Here is a 12495-nt window from a genome sequence, read left to right as displayed (position 1 = left end):
GTCCTTTTGTCTTCCATTTTTCCTGCCCTCTGGTTTCACCAGCCCCCAAAGCCCCCTGCCCTGTGACAGGTGTCCCCAAGACAGCACGCAAGCCAGGGAATGGTTAGACATACATTTATTGCCTTGGACCATACCTCCTCCCCCAGCCTAAGTGGAGAACAGGCTGGGGGCCAGAGTGCTGCTCCCATTTAGCCCCCCCCCCTTCCCCAGATGCTGCTGTCACTCCATCTCTACCGGCCCAAGCGGGACCAGAACAGTGTGTCCTGAGGAGAGGCCCACAGAGGCCAACTGTCAGCCTGAAAAGGGTGTGGAGGTAGGTGGGAGAAGATCCCGAGACCTTTGGTCAGGATGGGGAGCTGAACTGTCCAACTCGGCGTCCCCAGGCAGCAAAAAGGAAATGTGTTGGTCCAGTTCCTTGTCTGAGCTCTAGAAGCCTCCTCGGGACACCACCAGGCAGGGTCCCAAAGAGGAGGAAGCAAAGGAGCCACGGGGGGAGACGGGCCACGGATTTGAAATGACCCTCCCCAGGCCAGAAAAGGTCGCTGGAGTGTGGGAAAGAAACTCCCTTTCGGAAAGGGTCATCCCTAGGTCTTTCTGGAGCCCCGGAGAGTTCCAGGCCTTCGAGCCCTTTCCGGAGTGAGCTAGGGGCAACTCTACATGACCGACTCCTTTTCACAGGTGTTTGCATCCCCAGCAGGGCCAGACTTGACCATCTTGAGAATGAGCGGGTCCGCCTCTGGAGACAGGGGGACCGTGGAGGCAGCGTCTTTGACCTCTGCCAGCTCGGACCCCAGACTTCCTTCCCCTGCCTTGGTGTTGTCCACGTAGCACTGAAGCAGGCCAGCTCCAAAGGCATCCCCTTCCACGTTGATGATGGTGCAGAAGCGGTCACTGTGGGGGTTGGGGGGAAGGAATGAATGCTAGCAGGAGGCTGGGTGGGTCTCCCCAAGACTGGCTTCCACCAAGTCAACTTGCTATATATCGCCCTTGGCCTGAGAGTTGGGAGATAAAAGAGCCCAGAGTACTCACACCAGCCAGTCCACAGCCAAGATGATGGAGATGTCCTTAGTAGGCAGACTGATAGCCTCCAGGATGATGGCCAAGGTCAACACACCCCCTGCAGGGATGCCAGCTGCACCCACGCTGGAGGCCGTGGCCGTGATGCTGACAAAAGACGGGAGTTCCTAGGTCGGGGGAAACCCTTAGCCCAGCTTGTGCCAGAGCTCTGGGCCTCCGGGGTCTTCCTCACTCACTTCCCATGCCCCTTCTAAAGCCCATTTGGAATCATTCTCATGTCTCTTGGCCCCGATTTGCCTGCTCCCCTTGTCTGCTCCACATACCACGTGCTCTCACCCTGTTCTCTTGGCCCCGATTCCCAAGTCTTCTGGGCCATCCCTGCCCCAACCCCTGCCCTGGGCCCCCGGGCTCCCTGCTCACAGGATAGTGATGACGTGGATGAACTTGAGGGGCACGTTGTTGAGCTGGGCGATGAAAACAGCAGCCACACACTGGAAGAGGGCAGCGCCATCCATGTTCACGGTGGCTCCAATGGGAAGGATGAAGCGGCTGATGTGTTTGGAGACGCCATTTTTCTCCTCCACACACTCCATCATCAGTGGGAGCGTGGCTGAGCTGGGGATGACAAAGGAAGGACAGCAGGGTGGAATGCAGTCAGTGCAGCCCGACCGGATCTCTACCCCGAGCCCAATTCAGGGAGCAGATAAGGACAAGGCTTAAGAGGGACAGGAGCATCCGTCCATGTGGTCTGATCCTCTCATTTTGCGTCTACAGCCTGAAAAACGGTGACGTGCCAAAGTCCAGGTGAGATGCCAGACACCACGCCGGGTGAGATGATGAATGCCAGGACTTGGGGTTCAGGGGAGGAGGGTTGGCAGTCCCGGGCAGAGTACCTAGAAGAGGTCCCGAAGGCAGTGGCCAAGGCTGGCACGATCCCCCACAGGAAGCGGTAAGGGTTCTTGCGCGTGATGGCAAAGTAGATGAGGGGCAAGACCAGGAGCCCGTGGATGAGGTGCCCCAGGATACAGCAGCCGACATATTTGCCCAGGTTGGCGAAGAGCTGCCCTACATCTTCCATCTCCACAATCTTCTCTGCAATCAGGAACATGATGCCCACCGGCGCATACCTGTGGAGGGGGAGAGGAGGCCCCTGGCCTAGGAGCTCTTGACCTCTGCGAGGCAAGCTGGCCTCCCCTCCTCTTGGCTGTCCGTTTCACCGGAGGATGCCTCTCTCCCCACTCCCACCACCCCAGGAGCCAGCTTCCCCAGGGGAGGCATCCAGTGGGCCCTGGGGTCCTACCACATGATCCAGGACACTATCACCATCGTAGCCTCATTGAAGGAGTTGAAAAAGCGGATGAGCAGCTCCCCTTCTGCCCCGATCTTACGGAGGGCCACTCCAAGTACCATGGCAAACACCACCAGCCCCAGAATGTTCATGTCATCCTTCTCACAGAGTGCCTAGAACAGGGAGGAGCCATTTGTCAGGGGGAGTGGAGACAGAATGTTCAGGTTGAGCCTACTCTGCATTGGGCATTGGGAGATACCGAACAGCTTCTATTTGTGGAGTGCTTTAAGGAAATGATTGTGCTAGATCCCCCCAAACAACCCTAGGAGGTTATCATCCCCATTTTACAGATAAAAACCGAGTCTCCGAAAGCTTTCGTGACTTCAGGATCACAGTAAGTGCCCCCTGGAGCATTCAAATTCAAAGCCTTCCTCACTCCCAAGTACAGAACTCTAGCCACAGTCCTCGTCCTCACAGAACCCACAATCTAGTATGCATGGCATGATAACTCCACCGGAGGGGAAATAAGGAAAAAATTAAGTTCTCCATGAGACCCAAAGGAGAAAATCTAAGAAGGCTCCTTGGGGGAGGTGATAGATTAGCTTCATTTCGAAGGATGGGTGGACATTTCAACTCTGGTTCAATAAAAGAAACGGCAACGAGGGTCAGAAAAGATGGGTTGAAATCCCACTTTGGACTCCCTACTTAGGTGACCTTGGGCAAGTCACCCTCCTGAGTTCGATATCCTTTTCTACAAAGTGAGGGCCTTGGGCTAGACATATCTATCAGGAGCTCTTGGGAACAGGCCAAGAGGTGCAGAAAATGCATCCATGGAGAACACAGGGAAGGATGCTGAAGTCTAGTCGGGCTAGGGGGAGGAATGGGAAACAATGCTAGAACGTGGGGAGGTGCTAGACCTCCGGGAGGGCTGTGGATCCCACAGGTGGAAGGCCTGAACTTGCCCTGGTGGGCCGTGGAGAGTGCCTGATCCCCATCTACGCAGAAGAGACAGATTCTAGCAGCAGGTTGAGGGACAGGGAAGGGAAGGGCCTAGCAGCGGTGGCATTGCAGGAGACGTGATGGGGGGGGGGTGGCATCTACAAGAATAGAGCCAGAGACCAGGTTTCCATCACCAACGTGACTAGACGCCTTCCCCCAGATCCTAGCTGGTCATGGCTCCCTGCTGCCTCCCAGTGGAAGGCCTCCAAGGCCTTTCCCCATTCCAGACTCCAAGGGGCAGGAGCCAGGGCTGCCCCTTCAGTGCCCCGCAACGAGTACCTTCATTGTATCATTCTGGGTGCCATTGGTGTCGTATCTGGTGGAATACTGAAATCAAAGAACACGGAGAAAGGGGTGAATTCCTGAGGCCTGCTCCAGGCCCTCCCCTCCCCCTCCCTCAAGCACCGGCCAGACTTACGGAGCTGAAGGCCGCCTTTACCAGGTTATCAGGAAAGATGTTCCTGTAAAGACACAAGAGACTAGCTGAGAGCCTCCCATCCCGGTGCGGCCTAGGCCTGGTGTCCTTCCAGCCCTCCCAGAGCCTCAGCTGCGGGGCGGAGCAGGGGCCTGCCCTCACATCTGCGCTCCCAGGGAGACGGCTGACCCTTTCAACTCCAGTGGAAAGGAGGAGAGAAGGCCTGGAGGGGGAGGGGGAGAACACACAGTTCCCACTGGCCAGGGAGTCGATACAGAATTCTTAGAGACCGGCATCAGCGGACAGGAAAGAAAAGGGGAGAACCCATCCGTGTCCCTGCTGGAGCCAGGCCTGAGAGATGGGCATATTCTGGGAAAGGGGAAGGGGGGAAGGGAGAGAATCCTGGCTGAGCGGCCTCTCAGGCTCTCTTCCCTCCCCCTGGAAGGATTTTTCCAGGTCTCAGGAGGTCCCTTTCAGCAGCCCAAGCAACATGTTAATCCCTTTAAGGGTCCCCGAGAGGGTGAACCAGTTCTCCCTGGGTAACCAGCCCTTCCACCCTCCCCACCAGCTGGCAAACTGCACCCTGAAGCAGCTGAAACTGTCCTTCCTGAGACTAAACCTTGGGCTTGGGAGGAAGGATCAGAGTGACTGTCCACAACCCTGCCCTGAGCAGGAGTCCCTCTGGACAAAGAAAAGCCTCTCCCTGGGGGCCTCCTCCGGAGGAGAGGGGCCTAACTGCTCATTAGCTGCAGCCTGGGAGCAAAGGAAGAGCCCTCACTCAACTGGGCGCCCCAGGAGCCCAAGGCTGGCCATCTGCATGCCCAGTCTTCCAGATACATGCCAATGTCCTGCCCAGCGTTTCTCCAGTGTGCATGCATGCATGTCATACATCGGTGTACATGTGTACATAAGACTTTGCAGAACATGCTTTTTCCTCACCTGGGTTTCTTTAACTCAACCCAGACAGTCCCAAAGCAGCTATTAATGGGAGGAAAAATAACTTCTCCAGGACACATTCAGAACCAGATGGTTAAGCCAGATTACACACAAACACCCAACACTTTCACTGTGCCATTCATCATTTTGTATCTCCCTCTCTCTAGGTTTCCCCCTCTCCTTCTATGTCTCCCCTCCTGTTCCTCTCTCTCTCTCTCTCTCTCTCTCTCTCTCTCTCTCTCTCTCTCTCTCTCTCTCTCTCCCTCCCTCTCTTTCTCTGTCTCTGTCTCTCTCCCTCTCTCTGTTTCCCCCTCTCCTATGTCTCCCCTCCTGTTCCTCTCCCTCTCCCTCTCTCTCTTCCTCTCTCCCTCCCTCCCTCCCTCTCTCTCTCCCTCTCTTTCTCTGTCTCTCTGCCTCTCTCTCTCTGTTTCCCCCTCTTCTTCTATGTCTCCCCTCCTGTTCCTCTCTCTCTCTCCCTCCCTCTCTCCCTCCCTCTCTCTCTCTCTCTCTCCCTCTCTCTCTCTCTGTCTCTCTCTCTCTCTCCCTCCCTCTCTCTCTCTCTCCCTCCCTCTCTCCCTCCCTCTCTCTCTCTCTCTCTCCCTCTCTCTCTCTCTGTCTCTCTCTCTCTCTCCCTCCCTCTCTCTCTCTCTCTCTCTCTCTCTCTCTCTCTCTCTCTCTCTCTCTCTCTCCCTCCCTCTCTTTCTCTGTCTCTGTCTCTCTCCCTCTCTCTGTTTCCCCCTCTCCTTCTATGTCTCCCCTCCTGTTCCTCTCCCTCTCCCTCTCTCTCTTCCTCTCTCCCTCCCTCCCTCCCTCCCTCTCTCTCTCCCTCTCTTTCTCTGTCTCTCTGCCTCTCTCTCTCTGTTTCCCCCTCTTCTTCTATATCTCCCCTCCTGTTCCTCTCTCTCTCTCTCTGTCTCTGTCTCCCTCTCTCTGTTTCCTCCTCTTCTATTTCTCCCCTCCTGTTCCTCTCTCTCTCTCTCTCCCTCCCTCTCTCTCTCCCTCCCTCTCTCTCTCTCTCTCCCTCCCTCTCTCTCTCCCTCCCTCTCTCTCTCTCTCTTTCTCTCTATCTCCCCCACCCCCTCTCTCTCCCTCTCTCTCTCATCCCCCTCCCCCTCTCTCTCACCTGCTGTCTGGCAGATGGTCACCTAGGCACACATTGCAAAGGTTTCAAGTGTGAATCACCCAAGGGAGGTTTGTTCTTTCATGGGGTGGCGCTGTGATTGTGTCAAGTCAAGAGTTGTATGAAAAAGCAAAAGAGGTGTATTTATGTATGTATATGTGTGAGAGGGAGAGGGAGAGGGAGAAGAGGGGGAAGAGGGAGGGGAGTGAGAGCAGGGGAGAGGAAAAGAGAGTGCATCTGTGCACAAGCTCCAATCTGAGTCTCCCAGAGAGAAACACTGGTCACCTGGCCAGGTTCAAGTGTCTGTGTGTTCATCCTGTGTGTGTATATAGAATAAAAAGGGGATCAGCCTCCGACCAGAAGAGTATCAAAACTGGGTTCTAGGGATGGCCCCGGGCCAGCACTCCCCACCTAATTTCCAGGTTCTTCCTTCCTCGGAAGGTTAAGGCTTATCTGAGATTTGCAGAAGGTTCCCTTCTCACTCGGTTATCACCTCTTCATGCCACAAGGTGGGAAGGGGGAGGGGAGGAAATTACCTACCAGCTGGCCCATCCCATTGAAGCCTGAGTGTGCAAAGTAAACACAAGGCCAGTAAGCATAGCCCTAGAACCTCCGAAGTCAGGGCCTATCCCTAGTCTCAAAAGTTGAACCCGGTGGAGAAAAAGAAATAAGCATTTATATTGCTAAATACAGATATTAGCTCATTAAAGTGTTTTAATCCATATCTTCCAAAGCAGAAGAGCCCTAAGGGCTAGGCAATGGGAGGGGGGGGTGACTTGCCCAGGGTCACACAGCTAGGAAGTGTCTGAGGCCAGAATCCAGTCCCCATCCTCCAGTCTCTTGGCTCTCACTCCTGCCCCGATCTCCTTTGATTCTCACATCATACACTACTGTGCTGCTCTTATCCCCATTTTCCAGCTGAGGCAAGTGAAGTAGAGGTCAGCTTTAGGGACTAGCCCAGGCGAGCAGCTAAGAAGTGCCTCAAGTCCAGCACAGCACTCGGGGCTTGCTGGTTCTCAGTCCTGGCTCTGGTTTCCAAGCCTGTGGGCAGCCAAGCGGCAGGGGCACTTGGGTCACCTCCCAGATGTGGGGGTTCAGACAGCCTGTCTCTCCTCAGGCCCTGAGGGGCCCCTTCCCTCCTTCCAAAAAGAGCCCTCTGTCTCCCTGCTATTGATGGGGATAGGGCATGTCCTCGGGCTGTTGGCCCTGCAGGCACTTTTGTCCACTGGGCCTCAGCCTCCCTCTCTGCACAAATAAGCCCACAGGACCCCGGGAGATGATCTGAGCAGAGCCCTTCAGTTTACAGCTCAAGAGAGGGCCCCAGAGTTGGAGGGGATTGCTCAAGGTCTCCAAAGTTCCCTTCAAACATTCCATTTCCCTAAACAGAAATACTGAATCATCGGCTGGGAGGGAGCGCTCCTGGACACAGCTCCATCCACCCAAATTCCCCATCCTCAGCCGGGGGCTGGCCCGCTAGCGGAAGGTGGAGCCTCGTAGGGTCCTGCGGGTTAGCCCACGCACGAGCCGTGCTCTCCCCACGGAATTCCCCTCGGTGAAAAGCGCCCCGGCTTGTCTGGGAGCCCGACCCCTAGGGAGTAGCTGTCGGACAACAAAAGGCCACTGGCTAGGTTGGCCCGGTCTGATCCCTGGGATCTAAGGAAGGGTCGGAGTTTGCTGGGTCTCGTCCAGCCTGCCTCCCAGGATGGACAGGAGGAGGGAGGGAAAAGACCAGACTCAGTCCGCCTCCCCTGGGGCCTTACTCTCCGGCTAGCTGAAGGGGGGGGGACCCCACATCCGGGCACCACGTGGCATGTGGCCGCACACACCACGCGGAGCCCTAGCTGGCCGTACCTGAAGAGGTCCAGAAAGGAGTCGAGCATCTCTTTGGTGGGGCACCGCTGCTTGTCCTGCATCGGCTGGACCTGAATGCCCACTCCTGGGCGCAGGGCAAAGGCGAGTCCCACGCCGAGCGAAGAGGCCATAAGTGTGGTAAGCATGAAGAAGAGCAGCGCCCAGCCACCCATGCGGCCCAGCGCCACCGGGTCCAGGCTGGCAGCGCCGCCCACCAGGCTGCACACCACCAGCGGCAGGATGATCAGGCGCAGCAGGCGCAGCAGCAGCTCCCCGGGGAAGCCTAAGACCACCTGGTGCGCCCGGCTCAGGCGCGGCACCCAGCGCGCCAAGGCCAGGCCCAGCGCAGCGCCCGCCACCACTCCGGACACGGTCATCAGCACCAGCAGATGGGTGCGCAGGCACGAGCGCAGCCGCTGCGCCCGCCGGCCAGCGCCCCCCGCGCGGCTAGGGGGCCCCGCGCCCGCTACCACGCCGTTGGGCTCGCCGGGCTTAGGGCTGCCCCGGGCCGCCTCGGCCACCATCCCGGTCACTTGGGGGTCTGAGGGTCCCTTCTCCGGACTCTTCAGTCCCGTCGGCTTCTTCCTCGCGGTCCGCTCGCCTGGCGCCTTGCTCTAGAGCCCGCGCTCAGTGGGCACGGGGCTCCTGGGGAAGGCTTCAGCTCCCAGGGGCGCGGAGTGTGCTGGGGAGCCGGCTCGGAATTCACCGGCAAGGCGAGCCACGACGGGGCGTGTGAGCCCAGCTAGCGGAAGCAAGCGGATTAAACAGGGACCCGCCCCCCGCCCCTCCCCACCTCGGGTGCTGATTGGCCGAGGAGCCCGGCCCCCGCCCACCTCCCGCTCCCAACTGGGGCTCCGGGCTCCGATCGGGGGCGGGGAAAGGGGGAAAACAATGCTCGGGGCGGGGCTTCTTGGGGGCTCGGCTGCAGAGATACAAGGGCTTGCGCAGGAGGTTTTCCCGCCAGAAGCACTAACGGGTCCTCCACGGCTCCTAACGGCTCCCCACTTGTACACGCCGAGAGACTCTAGGGAGAAGGCCTCTAGGGAGCCTTGAGAGATACCCGGGAGGATGGAGCTTGGGGAGCCTCGAGGGATGTTGATGAGGGAAACTGGGGAAAGGGAGCCTGGTAGAGCCACAAGGAAAACTGGGGTGGGGGGACTTGGTGAGCTACGACGGGTGCTGAGTCTTGGGGAGATCAAGAAGGATACTGAGAAGGAATACTGGGAAGAGGGGCCTGAGGAATCACGAAGAAATGTGGGGAGAGGGGACTTTGGGGACCCACAAGGAATGCTGGGGAGTTAGTTATCTTTGGGGAACCAAGAGGTACCTGATAAGGAATTCTGGGGAGAGGGGTCCTGGGTGAGCCAGGAGCAATGTGGGGTGAGGAGACCTGGGAGAGCCATGAAGAAAGCTAGGGAGAGGGGACTTTGGAGGGCACCAAGAGCTGCTGGGGAGAGGGAACTGGAGTGACCTTAAGGGCTGGGGAGGAGCACATCCTGAGACCCTGCCAAGGGTGAAGCAGAAATCCTCTTCATAGCGGGAGAAGGCTGGAATTAGAAGTGAGAAGAGCCAGGGTTCAAATTTCCAGACATCTGCCACTTAGGTTAGGCACTGGACTTTTCCCAATCCACAAGTATTCATTAATCACTTCTTATCTGCCAAGCCCTGGGCTAAGGACTAAAGATACTCCAAAAGACAAAGATCCCCTACCCGCAAAGGCCTCTTATTGCTTTTTTTTCAAATGAATCTAATTGATTTTTTATCATTTAAATTTCTCCTTTTATCTCCCCAGAGAGCCAATCCACATAGCAAGGATTTTTTTTTTTTTTTAAGAGAGAGGCAGCCTGGTGGCTGAGTGCTAGAGAGTGAGGCCCGGAGACAGGTGGTCCTGGGTTCAAATGTTGCCTCAGAGACTTCCTAGCTGTGTGATCCTGGACAAATTGTAATCAGATGATTAATAGCAATTCTAATACAGAAGGTAAGGGGAGAGAGATCTGCACAACAAATGAATACCTTTAAAAATTATAAATATGAGAATACATACCATATTCCACACCAGTGGACACATGCACATATCCTTCTGCTCTCCTATCTTATATGCATTAATTTTGTTTGTGCAGAAATTCCACCTTTGTAGGATTTAGCCCAATTTTTTCATTTCTCTAGGCCTCAGTTTGCTCATTTGTAAAATGGGAGGATTGGACTAGATGGACTCTGATTTCCTCCAGTTATGACCCAGTCATGGTTGGGGAAAAGGTATCTAAAAGACCTTTTGAAGGAAGAGGCACTTGAACTGATTTTTTTTTTAACTCTTCCATCTTGGGATCAATAATAACAGAGGAGACAGAATGCAAACCACTATGTACAAGCAATATGGACACAGGAGAAACTGGGATTAATTTTAGAGGATCATGAAGGTCTTTGAGACCTTAAAGAGGACCCTGAAATGCTTCTTGGTTTCAAGTATTTTGTTCCAAGGCCAACAAGCAGGAAGATCTAGGCAATGGGGGTTAAGTGACTTGCCCAGGGTCACATAATTTGGAAATGTGGGAGGCCAGATTTGAACCCAGATTCTCTTAACTCCAGGCCTGTTTCTCTACCCATTGAGCCACCCAAATGCCCCTTGGACTAACTCTTGAAGGGAGAAAAGAACCCTAAAGTGTCTACATGAAGATCATTTTAGCAAAGGGTATTAACAGCCCAGGAAAGAGCAGGAGATAGGACAACATTACAGAAAAAGAGACAGGTTTGACTGGAGATCAGAATTTAGGACGAGTATAGCACCAACGGGAGGAATATACAATAAACCTGGGATGGTTGGGGTCCAATTGAGTCAAGTGGACGTGCATTTACTGAATTCCTTCTGTGTGGTAGACATTATGGTGCTAAGATACCAATTGGGATTCCAATACAAGAAAGAAAGCAAGACACCCCCTCCTCCAGCCTCAAGGAGCTTCCATTCTAAAAGGGGAAAATACAGGAAAAAAAGTGGAGGAGGGGTATAGGGAGAGAGGGGAAAAAATACCCAGGAGGGAAGAAAGCTTAGAGGATGAAGAGATTTCCCAAGAGAGTATCAGTCAGGAGATGCCAGGCTATATCCTAGCCAGGAAATGGAGGGGTTTATATTTTATCCTCGAAGCAATAGGGAGTCACCGAGAATTCTTGAGCAGGGAAAGCGCTGGTGATCAGATCACTTTAAGAGCAGTGCCAAGCTGGCAGCTATATGGAACATGGGCAAGCCTCTTCTTCCCCTCTTGTGACCTCAATTTCTTCCTCTGTAAGATGGGCAATCAGGGAGGAGGGTTGGAGCAGACGAGAAACCTTGAAATCACATAATCCTACACGGTGTCAGTGACTAGTGACTTTGGCTGAAACCAGGTACTGGAGGAGATCCAAGAGCAGATCCCCTGGACTCAATTCATCCAGCAGTCTCTGGTCTTAACTGGTAAGCAACTGAAACCAGGCCAAGATTCTTCAAATAGCTCCAGCCCAGCCACAGGAGCACAGCTCCCAGCACCCTTCTCTCTGTCCCCTGAGCACCTCTCCATCCTGAGTGCTTCCTGAGTGATGGTGGCAGCAGCGTTGCTGGTCTGAGGGAACACTACCATTCCTGGGACTCTGGAATTCAAAAAGGAGCAGAACTTTTCTTCAGGAGGCCCTGAGATTCCCAGAGGTTCTTAGAGTCTGAGATCTGGGCTGTCTCCCAAAGGAGGAGGAGACACTCAAAGTAGGCTTGTTTGCTTGTTTGTTTTTTTTAACTCTTACTTTCTGTCCTAGTAACCACCCTAAGACAGAAGGGCAAGGGCTGGGCAAAGGAGATTAAGTGACTTGTCCAAGGACACATAGCTAGAAAATGTCTGGGGTCACATTTGAACCCAAGTCCTCCACTGAGCCACCTAGCTGCCCCAAGATATCTTCTGCTTCAAGTAAGGAAAAAAGGGGCACAGATAACTGACCGGAACCCCGATATTCTGGACTGCGGGTCCAGCCAGCACAACTTGGATCATCTCTAAGGTCCTACCCAGTTGTAGATTTCTGATCTTATGATTCAATAGACTGAGAAGAATTCAGTTCAAAAAGGGAAATACATCTGGATATTTAACCCCCTATCGAATCACACGCTTGCCCCAACCAGGAGCCTCGTGGGGTCTCAAGCACAGCAGAGGTTAAGCCTGGAGACACCAGTAAATGAGGCTCAAAAGCAAGCAGTTAATAGGTATTTATTTATAATATTATATTATATATAGATATAAAATGTGTGTATCGGCTTTTTCTGGTGCAAAAAATTGGAATTGGGAAATAGCTGAACAAGTTGTAGCATATGCTAATGATGGAGCACTGTTTCCTATAAGACATGACGAGCAGGGTGGTTTCAGAAAGAGCTGGGAAGACCTACATGAACTGATGCAGAGTGAAGCGAGCAGAACCAGGAGAACACAGAAACTGACACCTACAATGATCACCGGTGAACGACTTGGCTAGACAACGATCTAAGACAATTCCGAAGGACTTATAATGAAAAATGCTATTGGGGGGGGGGAGGGGAGGGAGTCTCAATCTAGGCTGAAGCATCGATTTTTAAACTTTATTTTTCTTGTGCTTTTTTTTGGTCTGTGTTGTTTTTTACAACATGACTAACATGAAGATATTTTTTGCTTGACTGTGCATGTTTAATCTACATGTTTTCTCAAGGAGAGGAGAAGGAACAGAGGGAATCGGGAACTCAAAAATGATTAAAAAACCAAATATGAAAACTTGTTTTTACCTGTAATTGAGATGTAAATCAAATGAGAAGATTAAAAAAAAAACAATAAAGGTTAGGGAAGGGCTCCTAGAAAAGGAACTTAAAGGAATCCAGGGAAGGCAAGA

The 12495-nt window shown here is 53.7% G+C and overlaps 1 protein-coding gene across 1 annotated transcript; it reads right to left on the bottom strand.

The window, feature by feature from the left end:
* Window positions 1-99: 99 nt before the first annotated feature.
* SLC1A5 (solute carrier family 1 member 5) lies at window positions 100-8387 on the bottom strand. The gene is made up of 8 exons (XM_007491971.2): window positions 7627-8387; window positions 3723-3765; window positions 3584-3631; window positions 2318-2478; window positions 1911-2144; window positions 1438-1632; window positions 1030-1164; window positions 100-891 (listed from the first exon to the last, which is right to left on the bottom strand). Exons 1-8 carry the CDS (start codon window positions 8148-8150, stop codon window positions 654-656), a joined length of 1578 nt encoding a protein of 525 aa, XP_007492033.1. The 5' UTR covers window positions 8151-8387; the 3' UTR covers window positions 100-653.
* Window positions 8388-12495: the final 4108 nt, after the last annotated feature.

This window comes from Monodelphis domestica, chromosome 4, assembly GCF_027887165.1.
Source record: "Monodelphis domestica isolate mMonDom1 chromosome 4, mMonDom1.pri, whole genome shotgun sequence".
NCBI classification, from domain to species: Eukaryota; Metazoa; Chordata; class Mammalia; order Didelphimorphia; family Didelphidae; genus Monodelphis; species Monodelphis domestica.
Note: the sequence above shows the minus strand (reverse complement) of the source record. Positions and strands in the feature narration are given on the sequence as shown.

Excerpts from the sequence above, each read along its gene's own strand:
- SLC1A5 (XM_007491971.2), bottom strand. The coding sequence starts at position 8,150 with ATGGTGGCCGAGGCGGCCCGGGGCAGCCCTAAGCCCGGCGAGCCCAAC. Across the intron at positions 3,632-3,722 it reads TAAAGGCGGCCTTCAGCTCC|TATTCCACCAGATACGACAC; the intron begins GTAAGTCTGGCC and ends CTTTGATTTCAG. Across the intron at positions 892-1,029 it reads TTGGCTGTGGACTGGCTGGT|TGACCGCTTCTGCACCATCA; the intron begins GTGAGTACTCTG and ends CAACCCCCACAG.